General features: G+C 33.0%; 4 protein-coding genes across 6 annotated transcripts in view; 1 reads left to right on the plus strand and 3 right to left on the minus strand.

Annotated features, from left to right (window-relative positions):
* The window catches only part of LOC130655953 (proteasome maturation protein-like), a 31,437-nt gene extending 17,145 nt beyond the window's left edge, over window positions 1-14,292 (minus strand). Inside the window, exon 1 of the mRNA XM_057458777.1 lies at window positions 14,288-14,292. The gene's annotated coding sequence lies outside the window, so the exon portion shown is untranslated. The remainder of the gene's footprint in view (window positions 1-14,287) is intronic.
* Window positions 1,455-2,502, plus strand: LOC130655951 (ovoinhibitor-like). Its single transcript, XM_057458774.1, has 2 exons — window positions 1,455-1,613; window positions 1,695-2,502. Exons 1-2 carry the CDS (start codon window positions 1,571-1,573, stop codon window positions 2,372-2,374), a joined length of 723 nt encoding a protein of 240 aa, XP_057314757.1. The 5' UTR covers window positions 1,455-1,570; the 3' UTR covers window positions 2,375-2,502.
* On the minus strand, window positions 2,802-3,820 carry LOC130655950 (uncharacterized). Its single transcript, XM_057458773.1, has one exon. It carries the CDS (start codon window positions 3,714-3,716, stop codon window positions 2,988-2,990), a length of 729 nt encoding a protein of 242 aa, XP_057314756.1. The 5' UTR covers window positions 3,717-3,820; the 3' UTR covers window positions 2,802-2,987.
* LOC130655947 (NIPA-like protein 2) lies at window positions 8,318-22,919 on the minus strand. 3 transcript variants are annotated; one of them, XM_057458771.1, is made up of 14 exons: window positions 16,542-16,675; window positions 16,062-16,207; window positions 15,048-15,116; window positions 14,710-14,771; window positions 14,325-14,428; window positions 14,171-14,230; window positions 14,028-14,080; window positions 13,862-13,930; window positions 13,678-13,774; window positions 12,299-12,434; window positions 11,993-12,081; window positions 10,493-10,556; window positions 10,032-10,129; window positions 8,318-8,476 (listed from the first exon to the last, which is right to left on the minus strand). In XM_057458771.1, exons 2-14 carry the CDS (start codon window positions 16,158-16,160, stop codon window positions 8,445-8,447), a joined length of 1,032 nt encoding a protein of 343 aa, XP_057314754.1. In that variant the 5' UTR covers window positions 16,161-16,207; window positions 16,542-16,675; the 3' UTR covers window positions 8,318-8,444. The 3 variants fall into 3 exon arrangements, with proteins under 3 accessions (XP_057314754.1, XP_057314753.1, XP_057314752.1); XM_057458770.1 differs by lacking the exons at window positions 8,318-8,476; window positions 16,542-16,675 and adding exons at window positions 9,212-9,849; window positions 22,857-22,919; XM_057458769.1 differs by lacking the exon at window positions 8,318-8,476 and adding an exon at window positions 9,212-9,849 and having other exon boundaries at window positions 16,542-16,671.
* Window positions 22,920-25,090: the final 2,171 nt, after the last annotated feature.

The raw sequence follows: 25,090 nt of genomic DNA on the forward strand, positions 1-25,090 counted from the left end.
GTTCAGAATATACTTTTTACTTTAATATAAACAAATAGACAAAGAAAATATTCTGCTTCTCTAAACTGCGAGCTTCTTGGTGGTCCAATTTTCCTACTAGACATTACTTTCCCCAAAAAGCTACTCTTATATCAAACGAGTAGTCGTGTAGGCGTGAGAAGGCACTACATGTTTATTATAAGCTTATAGTTTATAAAAAGCTATAAGTTAGGAGTCGTGTTAGATGCTCTACGTGTATACCCTATCATAAGAGGCTACCCCTGTGAGTTGTCTAGGGATACATTTACACCTATATGCCAATAAGAGAACTTTTTTATCAAGTCAAACACCGAGTTTTTATCAATCTAGTCTGGAGAGAAAAGTTTCTATGTTTATGCTGAGAAAGTTATCAAATTGATTTCGTAGTTTTTACTCGATCGGAGAGCAACTCCAGAAGAAGATCGTGACGTATGTTTATTTTACTTGATGACATGTGACGAAGTGGTAGGATGTTCTTACAACGTAATATTTTTCTTTCACAAAGATCACAAACAGTTTGTTTGTATTTCCTCTTGTTAAGCCAGTTTGACGAGATAACGCTGTCAAAAAAGATACAAAGACAATATAGGGACTCATTAGAATGAATGTAAAAAAACTTTAAGAAACAAATTTACGTTGTTTTTTTTCAATAGGTAAAAATTATTAAGTGAAAAAGAAAAAAAGTAAAAATTGAAACAATAGAATGAAATATAATTTACACGTTAGAAAATTTCCTGTTACTCTTAAATGAAAGAGAAACAGATTCCCGATGAGAGAAACCAGAGGGTGAAAATCCGAAAAAAGTGTTAAGTGGTTTCGTGAGAATTGAATATAAACATAGCAACTTTTTCAAAGGTTTTTAATGGAAAACATTTTTATAATTATTATCTCGGTGATCATTATTTGTCGCCTCTGTTAATTAACCAGCATCTCCCTAGTTCCCAGGTTATTTTTATAACATATATTGAATGTACATCTACCGTGCGTAAAAATTTAGAATAGTATTAAAAAAATTGACTTTGGGACGTTACAAATAAGTTTCAACAAGTTTAGATGAAATAAAACCCTCTTCGAGCTTACAAGAATATACACTTCTGCAGGCCACCTGAAGTTTTTATTTGCAATTGTTAAACGTATTTATCCAAAACCAACAGGCTTTTTGATATGATTTAACCTCCATGATTTAAGTAAATATTTTGAGATATGTCTTCATCTCGCGATATGACAAAAAAGGCGTGACTTTTAAATATAAGTGTTTCCTATGAACTGGTTGTCATAACAAACAGTGACAGAACATCAACTTCCCTTCCCGGAAATTTACAATCATTAGATAAAATGATTTATCTGAGATCTGGAAACGAGTTGGCTGAAGCTTCTTTGTGCATGTGTTGACTTACACGATGCATTGTATTGTATCAAGAAAGTGTAATATTTTTGCTTCACTCAGACAAAGAATAAATTGTTACTTTCCGTGACTCGATTATTCAACTTATTGGTGCATATAAATCAGTTAGAAATTTTTTGATCAGGAAACTCGACATCTGGCGCAGACATGAAAGGTTGTACGCTGATTTTTTGCTTTCTGCTATTTTTGGGTAAGTCCACGATATTTTGTAATAAAAATGTAACCTCTCCATAACAAAACTGGAGATATGTTTTTATGATTGCTATTTTAGTGGCTGTTGATGCCCGTGAATATAAAAAACGTGGTAAAAAGGGAATGAAACAAAGAATAAAAATTTGTGGCAGCGATGGGAATACCTATGAGAGCATGTGTCAACTATTTGAAGAGAAATGTACCAACGCTGGTAAACTATACAAGGCTTACAATGGAGATTGTAGGTCAAATATGACTGAAAACCTAATTCAGCCGAATGACAAAAAACGTCAAAAGAAAAAAAGTGCGAGTGACGACAGATTAGTTTGTGGTTCGGACGGCGTTACGTACATCAATAAATGCGATTTCAACAGAGCACGTTTTTGTAAAAAAGTTAAATTTTTACATGTCGGAAAATGCGGTGGAAATTGCGAAAAGGTTGATGTTTGCCCAATGGTGGTGAAAAAAGTAGAAAAAATTAAAGCGTTTAAAAAGAAAAGGGCGGATAAAATTGAAAAACTCAAAAAGAAAATGGAAAGAAAAGGCAATAAGAACAATAAAAGCGTTGAAAAACTGAAGAAAAAGTTGGAAAAGAAAGTCAAGTACCTAGCTAAAAGATTGAAGAAGTTTTTAACGAATGGCAAAAAAAGAATTTGCGCAAGTAATGGTCACACATACCAAAGCAAATGTGATTTTATGATTGCAAGATGCAAACAGCACGCAACAGATGGCACTATCTTAAAATCAAAAAAATGCTGAACTTTGAATTAATTTTTTATTTATATTTGTTTGTATTAAACACTTTTATTAATCATTTGTAGGTTTTTAACTCCTCTATACACTGTTGTGTTTTATAATTTTCGTAATAATTAACGCACACATCATTGCTTAAGAATTTATTGATTATGGCATTGATAACACGATTTTCTTGAGGTACTAGCCACATAACTTCATGAATTCCGTACGTAATGAAATGTTTTTATTTTATGACCCCACACCGCTTTTTTATATTAGTAATGGCACTGTCGTTAATATAAATAAGCAAAAGACGGCCCTGGGAAGTTACTTTTTCGCACCATAACGATGGCACTCTGTCCATTATTGTCCCAAGAGCTCTTTGAGATATACCTCAGAGCTCTGGAAACGAGAGAATGAACACTGTCGTAACAATGAATTCAGATTTCCTCATGAAAGGAGAAAATAAAACGCTTCTTTTTTATGTCACATATTAATAAGAAAATAAGGTGATTACAAATTTTCTTTGTGCGGGTAATGAGATGTTTACCGGAAAATTAAATTCCTGACGCCAAAAACCACTTGTATAGCTTCTTTAGCACGAAAAAATGTTGTAAAAATTCTACAATATGTTTCCTCAATGAGCATAAGGACAACCACTTCCAACCAAAGCTTTACCACCTTCTAACACCCTGTGACTCTTTTTTCCTTCTAGCGCTTCGCAAAATTCGTCTGGTTTGTAATAAATATAAATTGATTGAAGTTTCAGACTTTCAGTGACTGTCGCCTCGCCAATTCCAAACATATTGTAGACCTCTCCATCTCCTTTTCTGCCTTTGTATTCTCCATTAAATTTACCCCAGTGTCTCCATGAGAAAACTACTTTTGGTGGGCCAGAAAATACACTAATTATCTCCCAAGGAAATCCATCTTTGAAGCAACCTCTAAATAACTTATGAGAACTCTCGAAGGTTTCCTCTTCAGCATTGAATAATTCTTTTTTGCAGTCGTACATCAGCCATTTGTAGTTGCCTGCTGATTTAGCATCTTCCCCCTGAAATATCTTTCCACCATTAGCTGCCACATGATAAGTGGAATGATCAACCGTTGTCCATTGATTAAAATTCTTCTTATGAGACGCTTCCATTTCCCATGTTTTAACTAAATCTTCAACCACTTGTTCAAGAGAGCCTTGAGCATGATTCATGTATTTTCCTTTGAAATATTCTAAATTGGCATTTGTATAATTTGGTTTTCCCTCCAACCATTCAATAGTTGCGTCGTCGAGGTTCCCTCTGTTCGGTTCGATAAACCCATATTTTTGTTTGAGTGTATTTAGTTCGTTTAATTTTTCTGCAACGCTCATCTTATTTGAAGAAGATTTTCACTTTCTGTGTTGTCGCGTAACCTACAACTGCATGTTTGAAACCGTTTTGTTGTTGTTAAAGTCGTCGTATAAATCATTGCTTTAATTATATGAAAACAAATAATCTTTCGCATTACAATTAGGAAGCCTATTATATTTTTTACAAAATGGTATCTAAGAAGCGAAAGCTCTTTTTAATCTGACTGCTAATTTATCGTCATAACATACAGGATTTATTCTATTATTTTAAATTCAAACGAAGTAAATTAAAAATTAAATTTATTGAAATTATACCTGTCTTTAAAGGCTCATTCCTATTAACACAAAAATCCCACGAGCTTAATTCATGCGCAATTTGACATAATTACAGCTGGTTGACAGATTTTTAGCAACGTTCGATACAATTATATATATATATATATATAATATATATAAGGGTATATATATACAGCTGTAACGTAACCCATGTACTTCTCTCTTTAATAAGAACTTTATCGAAGTCACCACCAAAGTCAGGACGATGGTTCTCTAAAATGTGTTACAACTGCGCATGCGTATTGAGGTGTCTTCCAGGATTTTCACGTTGTACTGAACGGCGCAGACAAAAAATTGAAAATTCTGCGTAGTGATAAAATTCTAGCTGTGACTAACATTTTTTAACCGAATAAAATTTTGACCATCTTGTTTTTTTTAATTTATTTGTTACCCATTTCTCTTCTCTCTTTTGTAGTGCATATTTTTAGTTTTCGTTTTAATTTCAAAGTGTTCTTTGAAGGCAATCTCATCGCTAGGATCTGTTCGAAAATATCGAAAAATAAACCCCAACAGATATCTTGGAGACGCAGTCATTAAAAAGGAGTTTGTGAATTTCGTTGCATGCATTGACAGGGCGGCTTTTAGCTTGCGTTCATATGCAAAATCTCAGTTACACAAGGTGGCTTTAAACAACGACAACGTAAAACAACCCCCCTCAAAATAAGATTTCATACACGCTTGTAAAAGAAACAGTACAATCTGATCTGAGGCTGGCTGTTCTTATTTTTTGAGCTATTTTTATTCTGACGTGTTCGTATTAATAGGAAGTTGGTATTATTTATGTGTTTAGAGAAAATTGGGAGTTTTTGTTGCTGATGCAGCTTTAAAAACATTCGCGCCAGTATGAACACTGTTTTTAAAAATGCTGGGTGATTGTTTTGGCTAAAAGTTGGGAGAAAGTTAATTTTCAAAATTAAAAGTGATAAGTGACGAAATACACACTCGTAAAAATTTTTACTTTGTAACTCAAAAAATTAAACTGATGGAAAACTTGATCAATATGGTGAAGGATATAAGAGAGAAATAACTAGCAAGGCACCAAAATATTGGTGAGATGTTCGAAATTTTTTTGCGCTAATTTTTCACTCTTTTTTTACTTTTTTTATTTCATTTATCATACCGAGGCATATGCACCTTTTCATTATAAACGAAGTTAACGATTTAATTTATTTCGTTGATAAAATATGTCAAATACCATTGAGGAGGACATTTTAATATGGATTTTCATGAAGCAAAGAAGAAAACGGTCAAGATTATAGGTTCGTGATTATTTTTGTAAAACAAGAGCAATATCAAACTCGTCCCCAGAGCATCTTGTATCTTTTCTGACCCCCGGGACGGCGATACGAACATGGCCCTGGGGGAGGCCTCGTCACGGGACCCTCCAATACACAGTATTTCTGTGTGTAATATTTAATGAGATTTGTCTCAATGTACCAAAGTTTTATATATAACCTTGCAGAGCTAAGCGAGATCGGTGCTCTACGTCACAGATACGTGCGGCGAGTTTGTTTTGATTCCTCTCATCGCAACACACAAACTTCTCGCATATTGCCCTTGATTGTTTTGTGTAAATGTATAAATATACAATAATGTTATTTAGGCTGCTGTTTACTTGAAGAAATTCAAGCAATTTAGTTATGTGTATTTCACTGAATTGGTTGACTAGTAAGCACTGGGTTGCAAAACTTGTAGCTAGGGGAAACTTGGAAATTAGTAAATGATTTGCCCAGCTGAACATAGCACTTCGTTGGTTCTCTAAGGTGCAAACATGGCTACATAATTTTCAAATGTTCGTATCATTCTAGGTGCCTGACTGAAAGTAGCTAGGCAGAAATTTAACCTCATATTAACATTTACATTTTTTATTCATTTTGGGTGAACTTTAGAATTCTCATTTACCGTGAGTTCATATCTGTGTCTGCATTACTGCTTTTATATGATGACAAAGATTTTGCTGTATTTAAACAATACTTAACTGAAACTGAATTCATATATGGTGGACTCACTGCTTGCAGTTATATTGGGTGAAAAAGGCTTCAGAAAAGTATTTACTTCAGAAGTATTTTTTTCTTTTACATTTGTGGCCTTAACATTTCCAAAAAGCCACCCATTACTGATAAATTCTGCTTTTTCTTTTCTTAATTACATGTTTTTAAAACACATTGCAGCTTTTTTATTTTTTACTCAACAAGCTCACATTTCATTTGCAAACACAGATATACAAAAACAAGGTTTTTTCTGTTTAAAACATAAATAATCCGAAAATTTTATCAAAAGCATTATGCTGGTTTGAAAATTGAAATCGACAAGTCTACGTGTGATCTGTTTTCTCGATTTAATGTATCACTGACTTACTAGTTTAGAAAAAATTTGTATTCGGCTTTACCAACAGCAAAGTATTGCTACCTTGAGAAAAAAATGTTTCGGGAATAATTTTTTGAGGAAATTATTTTGGGGATTTTGGACCAAAATTAATTTCATAAATTCGCACTTTTTAGAGCTCATCAAAATTCTGCTGCTGTTCAAAAATCGATTTTTTATTGATATATACATCTATTTATTGTTATCATTCTGCTTGGAAAATATTTAAAATGCCAAACTAGCTAACCGTGAAGATTAATTCAGTATTCTCATAAGAGCATCCTATCACAAAAAGATATCAGCAAGGAGATATTCCTTGCAACTAAATTTTAGGTTGAATCTTATCTGACCTATATCTGAGTGTAGAATAGCTTTTAAAAATTTCTGAATCTGTATCTTGTTCAAAATTGATATGCTGTCAAAACGGCTTATCGGCGTCTCTGAAAAGGGCTAAATTCTGAAACTCAGAAAGTATGATGAAAATAGAACTATTTTTTGTCTCAATTTGGCTCAATTTCATCAAATCAATCTAAAACCATACCATACATCTCAAGTCAACATTTTAATTTTTACTGAAGTTATGGGACGCTATATAAACTATATACTTGGTTTAGACTTTTTTTGTTATTTTTTTATGTTCACTGCTTTGTAATTAGTATTAAAACTCTTGAGATAATATATTACAGTGAGCTGTTAAATATCTACCACCATCTTCAGTACATCCTGGATTTAACCATATGCCTGATTGAGTGCTCAATCAAATTTGATTGAGTTTGATTTTCTGAAATTTCTTCATAGCGTGTTAAAAAAGGCCTAGCAAGAATCAGTTTAAGAAAATCTTCCTACCTTTTTCTCTTCCTCAAAATGGCTTTGTAAATTTTTTATGCCCCGTGTAAAATTATATTTTATCAGATTGGTTTAAAAGTACTCCTTAACAAGTTTCAAGTCAATAACTTTATTTTTTTACTGAAGCTATTGCACTTTAAATTTTCTTGAATTAGGCCGGGTAAATGTGCATTCAATGATAAAATGGCTCCGACGGTTAACCTACTGGCTTTTTATATCTTTTATAGTAACCAAAGCATATAAGGTAATAAAACATGCCCACTAATAACAACCTGATATAATTTAAAACGTAATGTATATATATTTTGTAAAAAAAAAACATTTTCGATATTTTGTGCAAAATTATTTTGTCTATAAAGGACATGGGTGGCAATTTTATGCAACGTCATTCTTTGCAAAAAGCTGTAAATGAAACCTGGCCACTTGGAAACAAGTTGAGTTTCTTTCTTTTGTTCTTATTTTGATAGTTTGCTAGGTATAGTGTGCTAGCTAGCTACTTTTCTAGCTTTATTAAACATTACCAGCTATTGAAATATTGTCATGTAAGCAGTATTACTTTATGATGTCTTATTTTATACTCTCATTGCTTAGTAATGCTTTTTATTAAAATTTTTCACTTTAAAAAAAACTTGATACTGCTGATACACCTCCTCCGCCATTTAAATACGAACAGCTTCGTCCTGTTGGTCACAGACACGCCGCTTTGCCAAAATGTTTTGTATGACGCAGTAACTATTTGACATATCCGCGCCAATCAGGTTTCATATCGGACCAGCCTCCTCCAGGGCCATGTTCGTATCGCCGTCCCGGGGTCAGAAAAGATACAAGATGCCCTTGGGGGACGAGGTTGGAGCAATATGTAAAATTTTACCATCTTTGAAATGCAAATATATGTTTTATTGATAAACTCTTTTGTCCGTCGTCTTTTTCGCGTTAAAATATCAAAAAGTTAAAACAGGTGCGCTAATTATATAAAGACGTTCCCATTACAAAATTAACTCCAATTAGCGCTCCTGTTCCCCGCAAATTAACGGCAGATGGAAACCAAGCTTTAGAAGTGTCAATAGACAAAAATCTTCTTTTATTAATTTGATATATATTATTTATATGTGTGTTACTAATATTATATTTACATAGATGTTCATTTTTTACAAGTTAAAATATTTACAGTAGTTTTGCTTTCATTTCTCAATCAGCTATTATTCATTGTGAATCATCGGCATTTGATACAGTACCTAAAGTTAAACGAGTAATAGTCGTTACGTAGTTCCACACAAACTTCCGTGCTTGACTACAATGTGTCGAGGGTTTATACGTAAGAGAAATATTTCGCATAGAGGAAACAAGATGAAGCTTGACAGTAGCTAGCGGGTCCACCAAAATTTACTCTGCAAGGAATATTCCGAACAGAGAAGACTAATCTCGAGGTGTCAATTTTACCATGCATGTGTAGTGTCGTGTCCTAGCAGTGGTGTTGTATATGTTAAAACTAAAATGGTATTTTTAAAATGCTACTACTGTTTAGGTTTTCATCTCAAAACTTTGGAACATTCCTAACTTTAATTTGTCTTTTTATCTCTTTTTATTTTTTCTATAATTTTTTTCAATACTTCAATTTTATCTAAAACTTCTCTATAATAATAGCCGTCGTCTGTCTTTTTGTTTGTCTGTTACGAAACAAAAAACTGACGAAGAAATTTTAAAAAGCAGAATTTTTAACCTCTTTTTGTTGACTTAAAAAATGTTTAGGCCTCGTGTTGTTGTTTTGAATGACACATAAAAGATCTATTATTGTTGTTGTTTTTTGCACCTTTTTTAAATTTCATGTTCATTCCTTCACAACTACTAAAAGGTTAACTAGTGGCTTAATCTGTAAAGTTGAAAATATAGTTAGATATTTATAAACTGCTGTGAACGTGTTGCGAATTTTCATTACAAATTTTACTGTCTGACAAAAAAGAAAACTAAAATTCCTAACTTCTTAATTTCTTAAAACTGAAAAACGGCTACAAATATTTACAAATATTTGTGAATATAATTAGTAAATAAATAATCTTTTAAAGTGATCGTTCTTTAAAAAACAAACAAACAAACAAATTATAATAGAGATACAAAAAAAATAAAAAAGAGTGTGCGCAGATATAAATACAATATACAATAAAATATAAACAAGAAATGTATGGAAAAAATACAAGAATATAAGCTGCTGCAAGCTACAAAAAGAAAAGAATTTCTTTGAGCTAGACATAATGTTGACACCGTCTACAGTGTATGGAAATAAACAGATACATATAATTTTTATTCAATCTTAAAAAATTAGGAAATTTGGAAAATTAGAATTAACTATAAATAAATACACAAATCGAAGCATATGTCAACAAAATAAAAAAGAAATTGCAAAAAAAAAATATAATACAAACAGATAAAGAAAAAAGACGTAAGAAAAGAAAATGAGGGGGCAACCACAGGAACTAACTAACTGATGTACTATTGCGCTAGGTTACGTGTAACGGCATGTTTATGTGATCGTCAGAATCAGTGAAGATTCTAGTTGTCATAACGTCTTCAGGTTGTATGCGTAGAACACTTTCAGTTACTGTCGGAAATCCTACCACAGAAAGGTTAAAAGAAAAAAATGTGTTATTTGATAAGAACATAGAAATACAGTCTGTTTGTAAACAACTAAAGAGTAAAAGCTGATACGATTAAATAAAACAAGAAACAAAATGTTGTTACTGGGAAGAGATTTAAACTACTTTTAAAAATAGTAAAAGCACAAGTAAACCATACTAGGCAGGAGTTCCTGAGATTCTTCGCTTGTGGCTTGAGGGTCCTTTTCTTTTCTCCCTCCAGTGATCATGTAAACACCACCGAAAGATAAGACAGCTCTAAATAAAGAAATAAAAGAAATACAAAAAATGACAAAAAAATCTAAATTTATACACCTCCTCTGAATTCCATTTTTTTGGAACAGATATAGAAATTTGTGGTTTTACCGTTAGTGTGTAATTTTTGTTTCATATAAAAAGTAAGGAAATACTGTTTTAGTGGTTATACTGGTGACGTCAAGTCTACTAAACTTGAGTCTATTCATAGGACGTTTTGGTTTCAAACCAAATGTGACATCATTAAATAAATCATTGCAACAGGCTCCTTATTCGCCTTATAAAATTTAAGAAATAACAGAAATTTAAAAGTTTTAGGTTGGAATATCAGATTTTCCCTTAGAAAAGTGGGCGTTTTTTACTTACCCAAATAAGAACATAAAGATTTCTAAAAATACCATGCCATAAAATTCTTGATAGAAAACAATACCTAAAAATCATTAACAAGTACAATTAGTCTCTACGGAAAGCTAGTTACTTGGAAAACAAACAAACAACAACAACAACAACAAAAAAACATGAAAATAAATTTACGTTTTTGGACAACTAAAGATTTTTGGTAAATATTTTCGTTTCTCTGTGTTTGCTACCTTAACCATATTGAGCTCAGGAAGGGGGGGGGGGGTTTAAAAAGCCGCATATTAACTAAGTTCAAAATAGTCAAAAGGTTTTTAGTACGACGTCACGCATGTGTCATAGTGACAGGTGTCAAAAAAAAATTCCTTTTTAAAAACCATTATCAGCAGTTCCAAAGTCATACAGTAGCTTTTTTATGTTTATCAAGTAATTTTAAAGATTTAAGATGTTTGCAACCGTTTTTTCTCAAAGTTTATATGTTCAACTGTTTAAGCCTATTTTTGGGCACAGATATTTAAGATGATGTCATCAAATCAAATCAAAGCAAAATTTTGCCGAAAAAATGACTAAAAATGTCAGCAAAATCTTCAACCGATTTACAAAAAATCCCAATTGCAAAATAACATGTCGAGTCACAAAGAAACGTATAAGCAGAGGGGCTGGTTATGGTCTGGAAATTTCAGTTCTATACGAGTTTGTTGGTGTCGAAAAAAAAAATTAAAAAGATTTTAGAGATTGTAAATAAAAAAAGTTAAAAAATGTACGAAATAAAGATGAAAGTCCAAATTTAACAAGTGGTTCCTTTTTCATGTGTCCGCTTTACACAGAGCTTTTTCAAGGAAAAATGTTATTTGGTGCGAAAAAAATGTCCGTTTCATAAAGTGTCAGCCTTATAACTGTCCGTCTTATAGAGATTTTCTTGTGAGAGCTTCACCTGAAATCAGTCCGTTTCAAGGAACAGTGTCCGTTATGTAGAGGTGTCTCCTTTAGACCATGTCCGCTTTAGAGAGATTCCACTAATTTTCACGAATAACGCAAAAATGTTTTAATAGAAGAAAACGTTTATATATTCATAAAGACACACATTTTTAGATTTCGTTGTTGTGATTTTGACGACAGCAATCCTTTATGAATAAAAATGTTCTTTCATCCTGAGTATAAATTTCAATAACTAGTGATTTTCATGGCAATTAATTTTCGCGAACGATATCTTAATTGTGCGAATTTGTCCAAAAAATGCAAAAGGGGAGAAAATTAACGTCTGCTGTCTTTTTTAAGATTGTAAGCATATGACACAAAAAAAAGATCTAGACACAATTACTGTAAATGTAAAAAGTTTAACATTGCCAAATATAGTGTTAAAAAACAGCTTGTAGCATAACAGGTTGTTTAAGAAACACATTGTCAACTAGACAGAAATATTCAAATTTGAACATTTTTAGGGTGAACTAGGGTTTTCAAGGTCAAACAGATCTTATTTCTTTAAACTGTAACTCTTCGTATACTCACCACTTAAGATGGCTGACATTGTGAAGAAAACAAAGTTTGTTGGTACCACAACTGTTGTATCATACAAAGCCATAGCTTGATTTAAAAACCTAAAAAATGTCACTGCCATAAAAGAAGATGACGTAATGATACTGACATACAGAAAGAGGTATAACACTCATCATGAATTAAGTTTGTGAAAACATATATTTAAGAAACTTTTTTTTGTCAGAACTCGCCCTATAAGATTTCCTGTTCATCCACTCTTTGGTATAAAGAACACGGATGATTCCACTATGAAATGACAAACTGGTTTACCCAACTTACTTAACTTGACCAACCGCAGTAGCGATCATAACAAGCAACATAACATAAAATATTGGATGAGTCATCTGGTTTAAACCTCTGAATGAGAGAGTCAGCATTGAAGAAACGGCTTTCGCTGAGATCACAGTCAGAGAACCTAAACAAATGTTTTAACATTTGCATGCTACATATGATATTGACAGTGGGTAAACTATATTGTAGGCTCATGTCGTGCAAAATGTATTACTCTTTTTGTATTACAACCAGGAAAATTGGCTTCATCCTGAATCCTGTTCCACTTTTTTAAGAGTTTTGCCAATCGCGACAATATACATTTGCAAGCTATGTAACTTATAGTTCAGAAAAATAGACGAAGAGGCAGCACCTGTAACTAAACAAATTTTCGTTAGCATTTTCCCATTCATGAATGTCTATAGTTTTCAGGATGTTTTACAAGCTGGTTAGTTTTCTTTGTAGTATTTTACAGAAGAGAACATAAAACCAATTCCATGTACTCCCTATACTAAAGAAATTTATCACTCTATCCAAAACACTATTTCAACCACTACTCGGACAGATGGTACGAAGTTTTCTGCTTAGTAAAACACATTACTACAATTTCAGATATTATATATTAAAAAAACGACCAAATTTAAAATCTTAATCCCACAAGTAATTATACACACTGTTTTTATAGAATTCATCTTGGAATTTGTCAACGTTCGCAACAGACTTATAACCTAAGTTATTTGGTTAGATTTAAAACCTTAAACCACAATTCATTTTGCTGATGTTTTGGATCTTCACAAACCGTGGCATGGATTATTTCATCATGCAGATACATAGCAGAACGTATGACCACGAATTTTTAACGTCTTTTACCTGGCCCTTACATCTTCAAAGCAAAATATTTTGCAACATGCTGGACGCAGAGCATTGGCTAAGTGATTAAGGTATTAGGCTATTGTTAGGCTATTTTGAGAATTGGTTAAAACAACCGTTTAAAAATAATTATGCCCAGAAATGCAGGCTTTTAACCCGAAAATTGGCAGGCAATGTTATAAGAGCATGCAAAGCTTTTTGTGGAGTCTTTTATTTTTCTATCATAACCAATCCCAAAATTCTGAGCCATATGGCAATTTTAACAAAAAAAAATAAAGTATTTTAATGTTATATAAATAACGACCCCTTGTTGTAAAATATTTTATTCTCTGATGATGACTTGAACTATAGTCGAAATATTAGAAACTACAAAAAGTTTTACTTATGATCTGGCTAACGTAATTTAAATAAAAATGAACTTATTCAGACTTTCTTTTTTGCTTTTTCTATAACCAATCCCTCAGTTAAATTTTTTTTAAAAAATGACTACTTTGATGTTTTCAGAAACTAAATCATACCTAATATTGCTACTTGTAACAAGATTGTCACTACTTTTGCAAAATCATAAGTATGATGTAAATACAATACCAACACAAATACTCCAACCTCTATGATCTAGAAAAACAAAAAAAATGGTAAATTCATACTAAACACACACAAAAAAAGAAGTCTATTTAAACATAATATAAAAACACAACTTACTAAATACACTAGGAACGGCCATTGTTTGAGGTTTTTAATAATTTCATTTGATGTTAACATTGTATCACTCTAAAAAAAAACATACTTTTGTACAGAAAAGAGTAATTATACAGCTTATTTACATTTTAAAAAATGCCAGAAAGTTTAAAGTAACAAGCACAAATACCTTTGTTGAGAAATTAACTAACAGGAATGCACCAATGATAGCTAATGCCACACCTGAATTGAAAACAAATAACGTATTTGGTAAAGCACATAAAGTTGTAAAAACCAAATTTTAAATAAAAAAAATTAATATGAAATATTCACCTAATACATCACGATGGCGGACTTGTTCTTTTAAAAATACAAATGCAATAATAGCATTAGCTAAAAATAAAACAAATACAAGTTTAATACAAGTATTATAAATATTGTTTCTTTCTTTTAAACTCAGATATGGCGAATACCAACGACTCATTACCTATAACAGTGGTTGTACCAAGAGGTGCAACTAGAGATGCTGGTGCAAAACCGTAGGCTGAAAAATTTCCTACTTCACCCAAAATCATCAATATTAAGCCACCCCTACAAAGAAATCAATGCATATTATTCTTATCCTTCTTAATAAATAACCTCAGTTTTGTACATGCTACCATTATATTATACAAAGAATAAAGCCCGCTTCCCTTCTTCAATTAAGTATAAAATATGGAAAGCCAAAATAGCCAAAATAAAATGATGAAAGAGACTCGCATAAACACAACCTTAAATTTCCCACCCCTTTTTTAATAAGAATCTTCTAAATGGTTAAACATTTAAAAAAGATTTAGGTGTTTATTAATCGATGTGTCATAGTACAAACTTACCACCAAGTAAGACTTTTTACATAAGAGCCACCACTTTCTATTAGTTGATTATGAGAGTATTTCTAAAATACAGGACGTACTGTGTGTCAACATAGATCTGTATACTGTTAAATAGAAACGTTTTCTGTATACTTAGCATTTTTTACTATTAGTATAAAGACAACAGGTTATCTTTATATATAAAACACTTTATATAATTTTTGTTCCTTAAAAATTATTTTTTAAGCTGCACGTTGAACTTCATCATAAATAAGAAACTACATGAAATAATGACAGATCTAAAGGTTCAAACTACAATGTAAAAACCCAATTAAGTGTAAAGAAATAACTTGTCTTACTTGAATATTCATTGCAACACTAATAAGTAGGTTTCCAGTCACTGCAAGTACCACACCCAGCAACAATCGCTAAATGTATGAGCACATAACATTGCAAAAATTGTATTTGTAACTTTTGGAATGTCAAAATTTAATTACGATTTTAGTAGGAACTTGTAATTAAATTTTGCTTAAAGGTTTTTAGGCTATAACATAATTTTTTTTTAACCATAAACCAACCGATGTTAAGAAAATCTTTTCAGATCTAAAAATTTTATATACCTATAAATTATACTAAAAGCACAAAAAACCTTCGTAGGTGTCTCGCATTTCGGATGTTTTTGTAAAGTTTTATGCTTTTGGAATTTTGAAAGACTTTATTTGCAAAAATTTATTCTTCTTTTTTTTCATTTGCAATTGTTTATGCCTAAAAATTTAAAGTTTCTTAAAGATAGCATTATCTTTAAAACGAATACAAGAACTTAAAGTTAAAAAAGTAGAACTAAATTATTATTTTAGAAATACATATGCAATAACACCCCTGTTGTTGTTATGAAAAGCTTTGTAAAATTTTATTGTGTTTTTAAAATAATAAAATGCAAGGAAATTTATTTTTATACAATACATCAACTTTGACCTTAATAAGTGTACATTTGAGTTTTTATATGAATAATACTCAGTAAAAACTTTTCCACTAGCAAACTAAGATTTTTATATTTCTGTATTCACAAGGGCTTATGCCTCACACACTAACATATTTTTATTTATTTAAAAAAGAAAATTTACAAATTTGATAATTTTTTTTCGCCTCATGAAAGTTTGTGTTCCCAAAGTAAGTACTTTACCGTAAGTATGTAGTTAAATTCCCACTGCTTGGTAAAAATATGCAAAAAATAATATCAGAAAAAAAATATTATCAGAAACGTTTGTCGATTGCAACATTTTTGCTGCATTAAATTTTATAATCTTAGTCACAATATTCACTAAAATTATCCTGCGAAAATGTGTATATATACTAGTTATGTGCACACAAACCTCACTAGATGCAAAAACATGGGGTGATTCAGTTGTTGTGAAGACTGTTGTTTGGATTGGATTAGCCATACTGGTTGTAGTTCCATTCCCAACATTCATCTTTTCACATGTTAGAGGGTTCAACTTATGCCATCCACATTAATTTACTATTAAAATATCATATAAAAGTATAAGACTTGAATATCTTATTCAGTTAAAACCACCACACAAGGTTATAAGTTTAAATTCCATCAGCTTGATATTTTAACAAAAGAAGTGCACATCTTGTTACATGTATGTACAACATAGTTTTTTAAAAATAATAATTCAAAGTGTGTGCAGCATTCTCCATTGTAAATAAAAGATAACAATCTTAATCACAAACTAAAATAATAAACTTGCTTGTTCTTGACATGATAATATTTATATCATTTAATCACTAACTTATGCATGTCACAAAAATTAGTGGGACAAAGCAAATACATAAAAACATTTTATTACCTGGGAAGGCAATTTAATACACAAACATCAAGGAATAGAGATTTTAAAGATGCATATGATAGCATTTTATTTTGTCTTTTCATGTAAAAATTGACAAAAATCACTTATATACTCAATATTAAGAAAAATCCATGATAGCATATGGACATATATATGAATGTGTAGCTTCACCATCTGCTGTAAAGGAACCATTATCAATTAAAATAAAAAATAAAACTTCAAAGTCTTACATTTATCAATATTTAACATGCAATACTAGAAGCACATGTCATAACCTTTTTAAAAAAGAAAAATTTTCAATCAATAATAAATGGAGCAGATGAATTTTCACCAGCAAAAGGGAAAGAGTAAAATAATAATAACACTATTTATCTTTAGAATCTAAAATACAAACAGAATTATAGAATAATAATGAGAATCCTTGTCTATAACTCACAAAAGAACATTTTGCATACATTATTACACTTTCTATGTATAATATTTAGCCAAGCAGGATTTTATGTTCTTTGAGTAGCTTGCTCTCTCACCAATGTCAAAAGATTAAAAAAGAGCAAGAGGTGTGACTTTACACTAAAATTTTTAACAATCCGAAAGTCAAGTAAAAATTTAAATTTGTTGGGCTCATTCATTTACAGAGGAGTTATTGAATTAGCCAATTTTTGTGCTGTTGTTTTCCATTTGATAAAAATTGTAATTTTTCTTCTACCAGTGCCTCACATTCCCAGAAAAATATTGTTTTCATTGACCTGTAAATTTTGCAAAAACAAGCATGGATGCCAATGTTACAAGAGGAAGAACAGAAAAAGCTGTTTTCTTCATAATTTGCATCAAATTTTCACAAATTTGAAACAATATCTACCTAATCAGTCATGGGTGCATGATATGCTGTATTTGTAAAGTGTTATTCAGGACAAAACGATCTTTAATTTTCTGCATAATATTTTTACTTTTTTTAGGTTTTGGGTAACTATAATAATCAGTGTTCACAACAAAATTATTTCAATACTATTAGATAAGGCCCGTGGCAGAATCCACTTAAGCAGGAGTGCATAGGAAAAGAGAATCAAACTTGAATTTTGATGATGTCAACAATGCTGCGCAAAGATTTTTTCACCTACCTAAATTGTGTGCAGCTCGCAAAGCTGCTGAAAATAGTGTATAGGATCGAGCACTTTTTTCATGAGATATAAAAGTTTAAAAATTATGTTGACGTCAGCAATGACCCACTAATGTACCAATTTTTTTTCAGAAATGTGCATACCTATTACCTTCACCGTATAGAACTTGAAACGCTGATCAAGGAAATGTATAGGATTGTGTACTTTTGCCGAACAGTTACAGAGATATTATAGTTTAAGGGTTTTTTGATGACGTCATCAACCTGTCCATTTCGAAACAGATTCAGGGACATAGGTTCAAGACTATTACCCAATTTGGTCTCAGAATGTCAATAGTTACTCACATGGTGAAAAATCACTGACGTCACTACCTCTTTTCCAAGTTTTTTAGCCTCAAAGTTACATGTGCATTACAAGGAATTCATTAATTTAAATTAAGATATTGACGTTAAATTAGTGTTATTGGCGTTGCGACAGTGAATTTGTCCATTTACATTTAAGACATAACTTTTTTGGCTACATCAAAGGAAAATGAACACATTCACTTTGCCTGTTACAGACGGACACACACACAAACTTTACAATCACTGTCTTAACTTTCAACCTGTTGTAATCTATACTAAACAAGGCATTTCTAGTCAGTAGTAAGGACCCGTACACCTGAAAGATATTCATGAAAATTACAGAATTTTGAAAATTCAAGAAAAATTCTCTAAAAACATTTACCTGCATCTATCCTTTACAATATTCTTTTAGTCCCTGAGCTATTATTATGTGTGCATTGTTAAACTGCAAGAGTTTTTTGTTTTCATTAATTTTAACAAAATAAATTAAATAAAATATTAAAAGTATGTAAAGTATTTGTTTTACTTTAGAATCATCATCATCATCATCATCATCATCATTCTCGGCTTAACGTCTGTTTTTCATGCTAGCATGGGTTGGACGGGGTATATTAATGACCCTCTTCCAATCTGATCTAGACTGTGTTAGATCTAAACTCAACTTCCTCTCTATCAAGTCTGTCCTTATAACCTCCTGCCAAGTCTTTCTCGGTCTGCCTCTGGGCTTTGCCCCAGGAACTATCAAGTCTCTACACTTTCTTACCCAATTATCCTCCTCCATTCTTTCCAAGTGCCCAGCCAATTCAATCTTCTTATCTGGATAACATCTTTAATTCTACGGAGACTTAGCCTGCTTCTTAGCTCATCTGAACTCTTTCTGTCTCTCAGACTGGCATTACACATCCACCTAACCATTCTCATATCATTCCTTTCTAAACGGTCAAGATCTTCCTGCTTCACTGCCCATGTCTCACTACCGTACAACATAACACTTCTTAAACAGGCCTCATACAACCTACCTTTTACCTCAATTGACAGGACTCTGCTAGTCAATAAAGGAAGTAACTCTCTAAACTTTTTTTAAGCAGAACCTATCCTGCAAGTAACACTTCTTCCAACACCCCCTTCACTGCCCAACATATCACCTAAGTAACAGAAGTTCTTAACTATCTCTAACGAGCCACTGTTGTACATCATTAAAGCTGGAAATACTTCATTCTCTATAATCTCACCTTTGCAACGCTTGCATACAAACTGTATGCCAGCTCTTAACCTTCCACTAATACTACTGCACTTCTTATGTACCCAATGCTTGCAAGTCTGACAAAAAATTGAGTTACTACCAACCCCTTTCCTGCAAACTCCACAAGGCCACTTTCCAACTACAAGGTCACACTTGGCTGCAATGCTACTTATCATGACTTTAGACTTTGCTGTGTTTACCTTCAGCCCTTTCTCTTCTAGTCCTTTCTTCCACTTCTCAAACTTTTCAACTAATTCTTCCATCGACTCTGCTATGAGAACCAAATCATCTGCATACAATAACTCCCATGGGCAACCTGTTCTGAACTCCATCGACAGCGCTTCTAAGACTAGAATAAACAACAAAGGACTAAGTACAGAACCCTGATGTACACCAACATTTACACTAAATTCATCACTAAGTGAATCGTTAATCCTGACACGACTTCTAGCATTGCTGTACATAGACTGAACCATCGTAACTAGCCACTCATCCACACCTAATTTTCTCATAGCCCACCAAATAACTTTACGTGGCACTCTATCAAAAGCTTTCTCTAAATCTACAAAGGCAAAATAGAGATTCGTTCTCTTTCCTAAATACTTTTCCTGAAGCTGTCTGAGTAAAAATATTGCATCTGTAGTGCCACGCCCTGGAACAAAACCAAATTGCATCTTATCTATATCAATTCTTTCTCTAAGTAACTTATCAATCACTCTTTCAATAACTTTCATTACTTGATCAACCAACTTCAAACCTCTATAGTTACCCCTTTCTAATGCATCACCCTTGCCCTTGAAACAATTCACTATTACACTCGACTGCCACTCACTCGGAATAGCACCATCCTTTATAATCTGGTTAGCGAGACTTGTAATAAGCTCAACTCCAATATATCCAGATGCTTTTACCATCTCTGCAACAATACCTGATACTCCTGCAGCCTTGCCAATCTTCATTTTCCTAATAGCCTCCACTACCCATTCTGTTTTGATCTGCATGGCTGGCCCTTCTACGACATCATCATCGGACAAATTATCCTCGTCCCAATCAAACTCAGTGTTAAGCAACCTCTGATAATGATTCTTCTAAGCTACCCTTTTCTCCCCCTCTGTGCTAGCCAAAACACCTTCATCATTACGTATACACTTCTCACCTACAATATCTTGATTAGTCTTCTTCATTTGCTTTGCTATCTTGAATACCTCATTGCGCTGGTCTTCCCTTCTTAACACATCTGCAAATCTGTTTCTCTCTGCTTCTGATTTTGCCTTATACACTGCTGTACGAGCCCGAGGCTTAGCTTCTAAGTAAATATTTTTACTACCACCTGACTTCCACTCTTTCCAAAGTTTCCTCTTCTCTCTTATACACTGGTCAACCTCATTTTTCCACCACAAGGTCTGTCTATGTCTAGCCGGTCCCTTCGTCCACCCACAGGTATCATCAGAAGCCTCTAGAAGACAACCCCTCAGAGTAGTTTTACTTTAGAATCAATATATGGAAAATATTATTAACTTCTTATGCAAACTTAAAAACATGTAAAAAAGGAACTCTAAGTTTATAGTATATAAAGCAAACTTTGCTACAAAAAAACAACCTTTTTTTATAATACTGAATTTTTACTAACATTTTTTTTTTGTGGTCAGCCAATATTAATTTACTTTTTCTATCTCTAAATTTATAATTTTTTGGGCAGGAATAAGAGTCAACAGCTGTTGATTAAAATCTTTGTGCTTAATGTTTCTCTGCAGTCATTACCCACCAACGAGTTAAGGTGAGCTAAAAAGCAAGCTAGGTATTCATAGCGTTAGAGATTGGGACATTTAAAAAGAATGAAGGAGATTAATTAGGTAAGAAAGTGCAAAGCTTGGTAGTAGGTAGACCAAGAAAGACGTAGCAGGAGGTATAAGGACAAACTTGATGCAGAGGAATTTGAGTTTAGATCTAATCACAGTCTTGGTCAGATTGGATCAGAGGGTTATTAATATACCCCAGGAAACAAGCGTTAAGCCAAGAATAATGTTAGTGCTTCACTTTATATCATAGAACATCCTGGGAAATTTTAAGTCCAAGTACTAGGCCGCGCCAGACTATTTTACTGCAATTTAACTAGTAGGTGTTTTTGCTTTGTATTTTTACTCACCTGGCCATGGTGGTGATCAATGGTGCCAATAGACAACTTTCATTGTGACACGTGTTGCTTATAAACCCCAGACCTCTTACACAAATTGACAGGCAAAATGATGCGGGTGGTAAGTTGCTGGCCAAACTTTATATTCCGTTAGAGGCATCTTTTGTTCTTGAAATTACAATATGGCTTGCACGTAGTTTAGATTTAGATCATATATCAGTGAAAAGCTAGTAGCCACAGTACAAAAGTTTTTAACTATAATTTGACATTCTTCAAATAAGGTTTGCATTTTTTTGGCTGTCGATTTTTATGATTTTTTTCACGCATGCTGAAGAATCCTGTAAAAACGTAAACATTGAAAGTCATATCTATGGTCTAGCCATATAAGAAAGTTTTTACTGACACCCTGATGAAAAACGCTTGCCGAATTAAAATGTAAACAACAAAAACACTGTGTACATAGAATCACAGTCCCGTTGCGAGCACATCTAAGTTATTACATAATGCCTGATGTGCACTCAGAAACATCATGATCATCATCATTCTCGGCTTACCATCCGTTTTCCATGCTAGCATAGGTTGGACGGGGTATATTAATGACCCTCTTCCAATCTGATCTAGACTGTGTTAGATCTAAACTCAACTTCCTCTGTATCAAGTCTGTCCTTATAACCTCCTGCCAAGTCTTTCTCAGTCTGCCTTTGGGCTTTGCCCCAGGAACTATCAAGTCTCTACACTTTCTTACCCAAGTATCCTCCTCCATTCTTTCCAAGTGCCCCAGCCAATTCAATCTTCTCATCTGGATAACATCTTTAATTCTACGGAGACTCAGCCTGCTTCTTAGCTCATCTGAACTCTTTCTGTCTCTCAGACTGGCGTTACACATCCACCTAACCATTCTCATATCATTCCTTTCTAAACGGTCAAGATCTTCCTGCTTCACTGCCCTTGTCTCACTACCGTAACCGAAGGTAAAAATGTAACCAAAGGTAAAAATGTAAACAAACCAAGCAGACATGTTACCTCCATTTCTGCACACACAGGAAAAACACAGCACAATTATTGAGTGTATTGTAGGCATTACTGTACGTTTTCTACACTTTTGCTGACTTTTTTTACTAATTGTGTGAAACGTCTGTGAAAAAGAGCTTTTTTAGATGGAGCTTATAACATACAAATTCAGAATTGCTAGTAGTGGGGTATTAAGTGGAGCTTTAGCTCACTCTAGCTAGAACAAAGAGATTAAGCGTAATTTTTTTTAACACTAGGAAATTGAGAAACTTGTTTTAATATCCTGGAAGGAGGCTTTAACTAGGCTAGAACATAAAATACAGGTTTTTTAAACACTTAGCTTAGCTAGCTAGTTGCCTACTAGCCTAGCCAGCAAGGCTAGCCATATATGTAGGTGCTGTTTATGTCATTTTTACCAAAGTCAAGGCTAATTAGAAGAATATTGAAAGTTAAAAAGAAACTTGCCCGCTTTTATTTTTTCTCAGGTTGCATACTATAAAGCCATCGGTTTGGTGTTTTGTTTCACCCAAAGTAGGGCGCCTGCTCAAATTTAGGAACTTTTTTAGCCCCAAATAAGGCTAAAGTGCCCCATTTGAGGTTAAATCTTACCCGTACTTGTGAATCCCCCTGCAGAATAATTACTTGCCACTATACCCCTCCCCCCCCCCCCACTATCCCGGAGAATCGCCTCCCAAAAAAATGTTTGCACTTTTCTAAAAAGAACCAGGAAAATAATTTTTTCACATGTTTAGTCTCGAATTGTTCTAAGATTAAAACCTTAAAGTTTACCTCGAAGAGCTGTGAGGTCGTCAAGAATGGGCTTTTTTGAGACTTTGGTCAAATGATACACCAACTGAAGCCTCACCCCAACAACCATTTCATTTTTTTGGAGGATCCTAGAATCCGTTAATGATGTCGCTTACAGAGATTACAGAGGCAGTTGTGTTAACATCGTCGTCTGAACTTACAAGAGCGTTATCGGTAACATCATTGGCAGCAGTGATGAATCTGATTTTCAAATAATTTAAACCATGAAAGTTTGCGTACACAATCTTTTTTTCTTCGTGCTGCGGTATAGGAAATGCAACATAACTGTGACTGAAAAGGCAGTTAAATTTGGAGATGGTGATCGAATGCAGGTGCATTGTTTATCAGGGCAAACGTCCATGGTGGGGATATTAAAAAAACAACAGAAGCTGTGAATGTTTAGGAGGTGCCGTCACTACGAAAAATATTTCTGCATTATCATACAAAAACCTTTAACCATGTTGTTTTCTAATTTTTTTTTATTTATTTACCCAACCAACCATCGGATTCATCAATAGAGCGCTTTTTATTTTATCCTGATCCCATCAACTGGCATGTCTAGGAAAAAATTGACAAAGATGCCCCTTTTTATACTCCAAATATATTACAAATCCTCCTCTTTTCAAACGGAATCATTTCTAAATGGGGGAGTAAAGGTTTTTTTAAAGGGTTGGCATTGCTGTAATTGCGACTACCTTCTCTAGAGATGGGCACCTGAATTTATATTTCACCTAGCTTAGGGAAACAAGGGAAAATGTTTGCGACCATGAATTCCGTACTTTGGGCAAGTATAATTGGATTTTTTTTAGATATTTGACAACATCGATGCTACGAGATCGTATTTGTGGCCGCGAAATTATTTCACTCTCTTTTCCGATACCAGCCTGTAATTCCAACCCGCCTCTCTAACAGCTGACCGCCACATAAAAAAAAATTGATACGACCAACTGGCTACTTTTGTCAAAAAAATACTTGCTTTTAAAATATCTTTTGTGTAATTCGCGGCCTCCTTTCCGAGACCAGCACCGTAATTTCCGCCAATCCATTGTTTATAGGAGATATTCAAATAAGGAGCTTTCACAAATGAAGCAACCAAGGCTAAACTAGCAAAAATCTTGGCATTATTCAACGCTAAAATTAAAAGAATTTTTTAATTTAACAATTTTAGCATATAAAATAGATAAAGGAAATTGAGCTTATCAGAAATCATTTTTTAATAAAAAACAATTGTTATACCATCGAAATAACCATCAATATTCTAGGTATTCATTTTCTTTGTAACTATTCACGCAAAGAATATTAAATCACATAAACTTTTTTCTTTAACGTTTAATTTACGTTTGATTGGTTTAACCTTGGGAAGAAATTTTTTTTTAACGGAAATACCAATAGAAACAAAAGCGTGCAATATTGTTTGTTTGCTACAGCAAATTTTTTAACTCAATTTATAAAAATGACAAAAATGAGAGCTATCACAAGTTCTTGTACAATCCTGTGTGCAATGCATAATAGCAGCTATTACATCACCCTCATTCCCCAGAGATTTTTGCCTATTTTGATCAGAAAGGCAAAAGTTCCCTTGGAACGAGGTTGGCTGCTACACATAATATTAAGGGAAGTTGAGTAGTAACGGACCCTTAAAAACTCAATAGGAAAAATGACTTCTTTTCATAGTCAGCAAAATGACTCCTTTCCAGCATTTTTAGTTTTATCGCAATGACGCTGCGGCAAGTTTGGATTGCAGCGTTTAACATTTCGGCATGCTGATAAGAGCATGTTTAGTTTTTATTCTAAAATCAGGTGTTCTTTTACTGTATACAAAATTAAACACAGTTTTTTTAGAGTTAAATGTGAACAGAAAATGTATATGTCATGCGACAACATGCCGTGGA

Source organism: Hydractinia symbiolongicarpus, chromosome 8, assembly GCF_029227915.1.
Source record: "Hydractinia symbiolongicarpus strain clone_291-10 chromosome 8, HSymV2.1, whole genome shotgun sequence".
NCBI classification, from domain to species: Eukaryota; Metazoa; Cnidaria; class Hydrozoa; order Anthoathecata; family Hydractiniidae; genus Hydractinia; species Hydractinia symbiolongicarpus.

Bases quoted from the DNA above. Each gene is read 5' to 3' on its own strand.
- LOC130655951 (XM_057458774.1), top strand. From the start codon at position 1,571: ATGAAAGGTTGTACGCTGATTTTTTGCTTTCTGCTATTTTTGG. The intron at 1,614-1,694 runs GTAAGTCCACGA...TTGCTATTTTAG, and splicing joins TTGCTTTCTGCTATTTTTGG to TGGCTGTTGATGCCCGTGAA.
- LOC130655950 (XM_057458773.1), bottom strand. From the start codon at position 3,716: ATGAGCGTTGCAGAAAAATTAAACGAACTAAATACACTCAAACAAAAA.
- LOC130655947 (XM_057458770.1), bottom strand. From the start codon at position 16,160: ATGAATGTTGGGAATGGAACTACAACCAGTATGGCTAATCCAATCCAA. The intron at 15,117-16,061 runs GTTTGTGTGCAC...TCATACATTTAG, and splicing joins ATGTTTTTGCATCTAGTGAG to CGATTGTTGCTGGGTGTGGT. The intron at 10,130-10,492 runs GTAAGTAAAAAA...TTCTTTATTTAG, and splicing joins ATCTTTATGTTCTTATTTGG to AGCTGTCTTATCTTTCGGTG.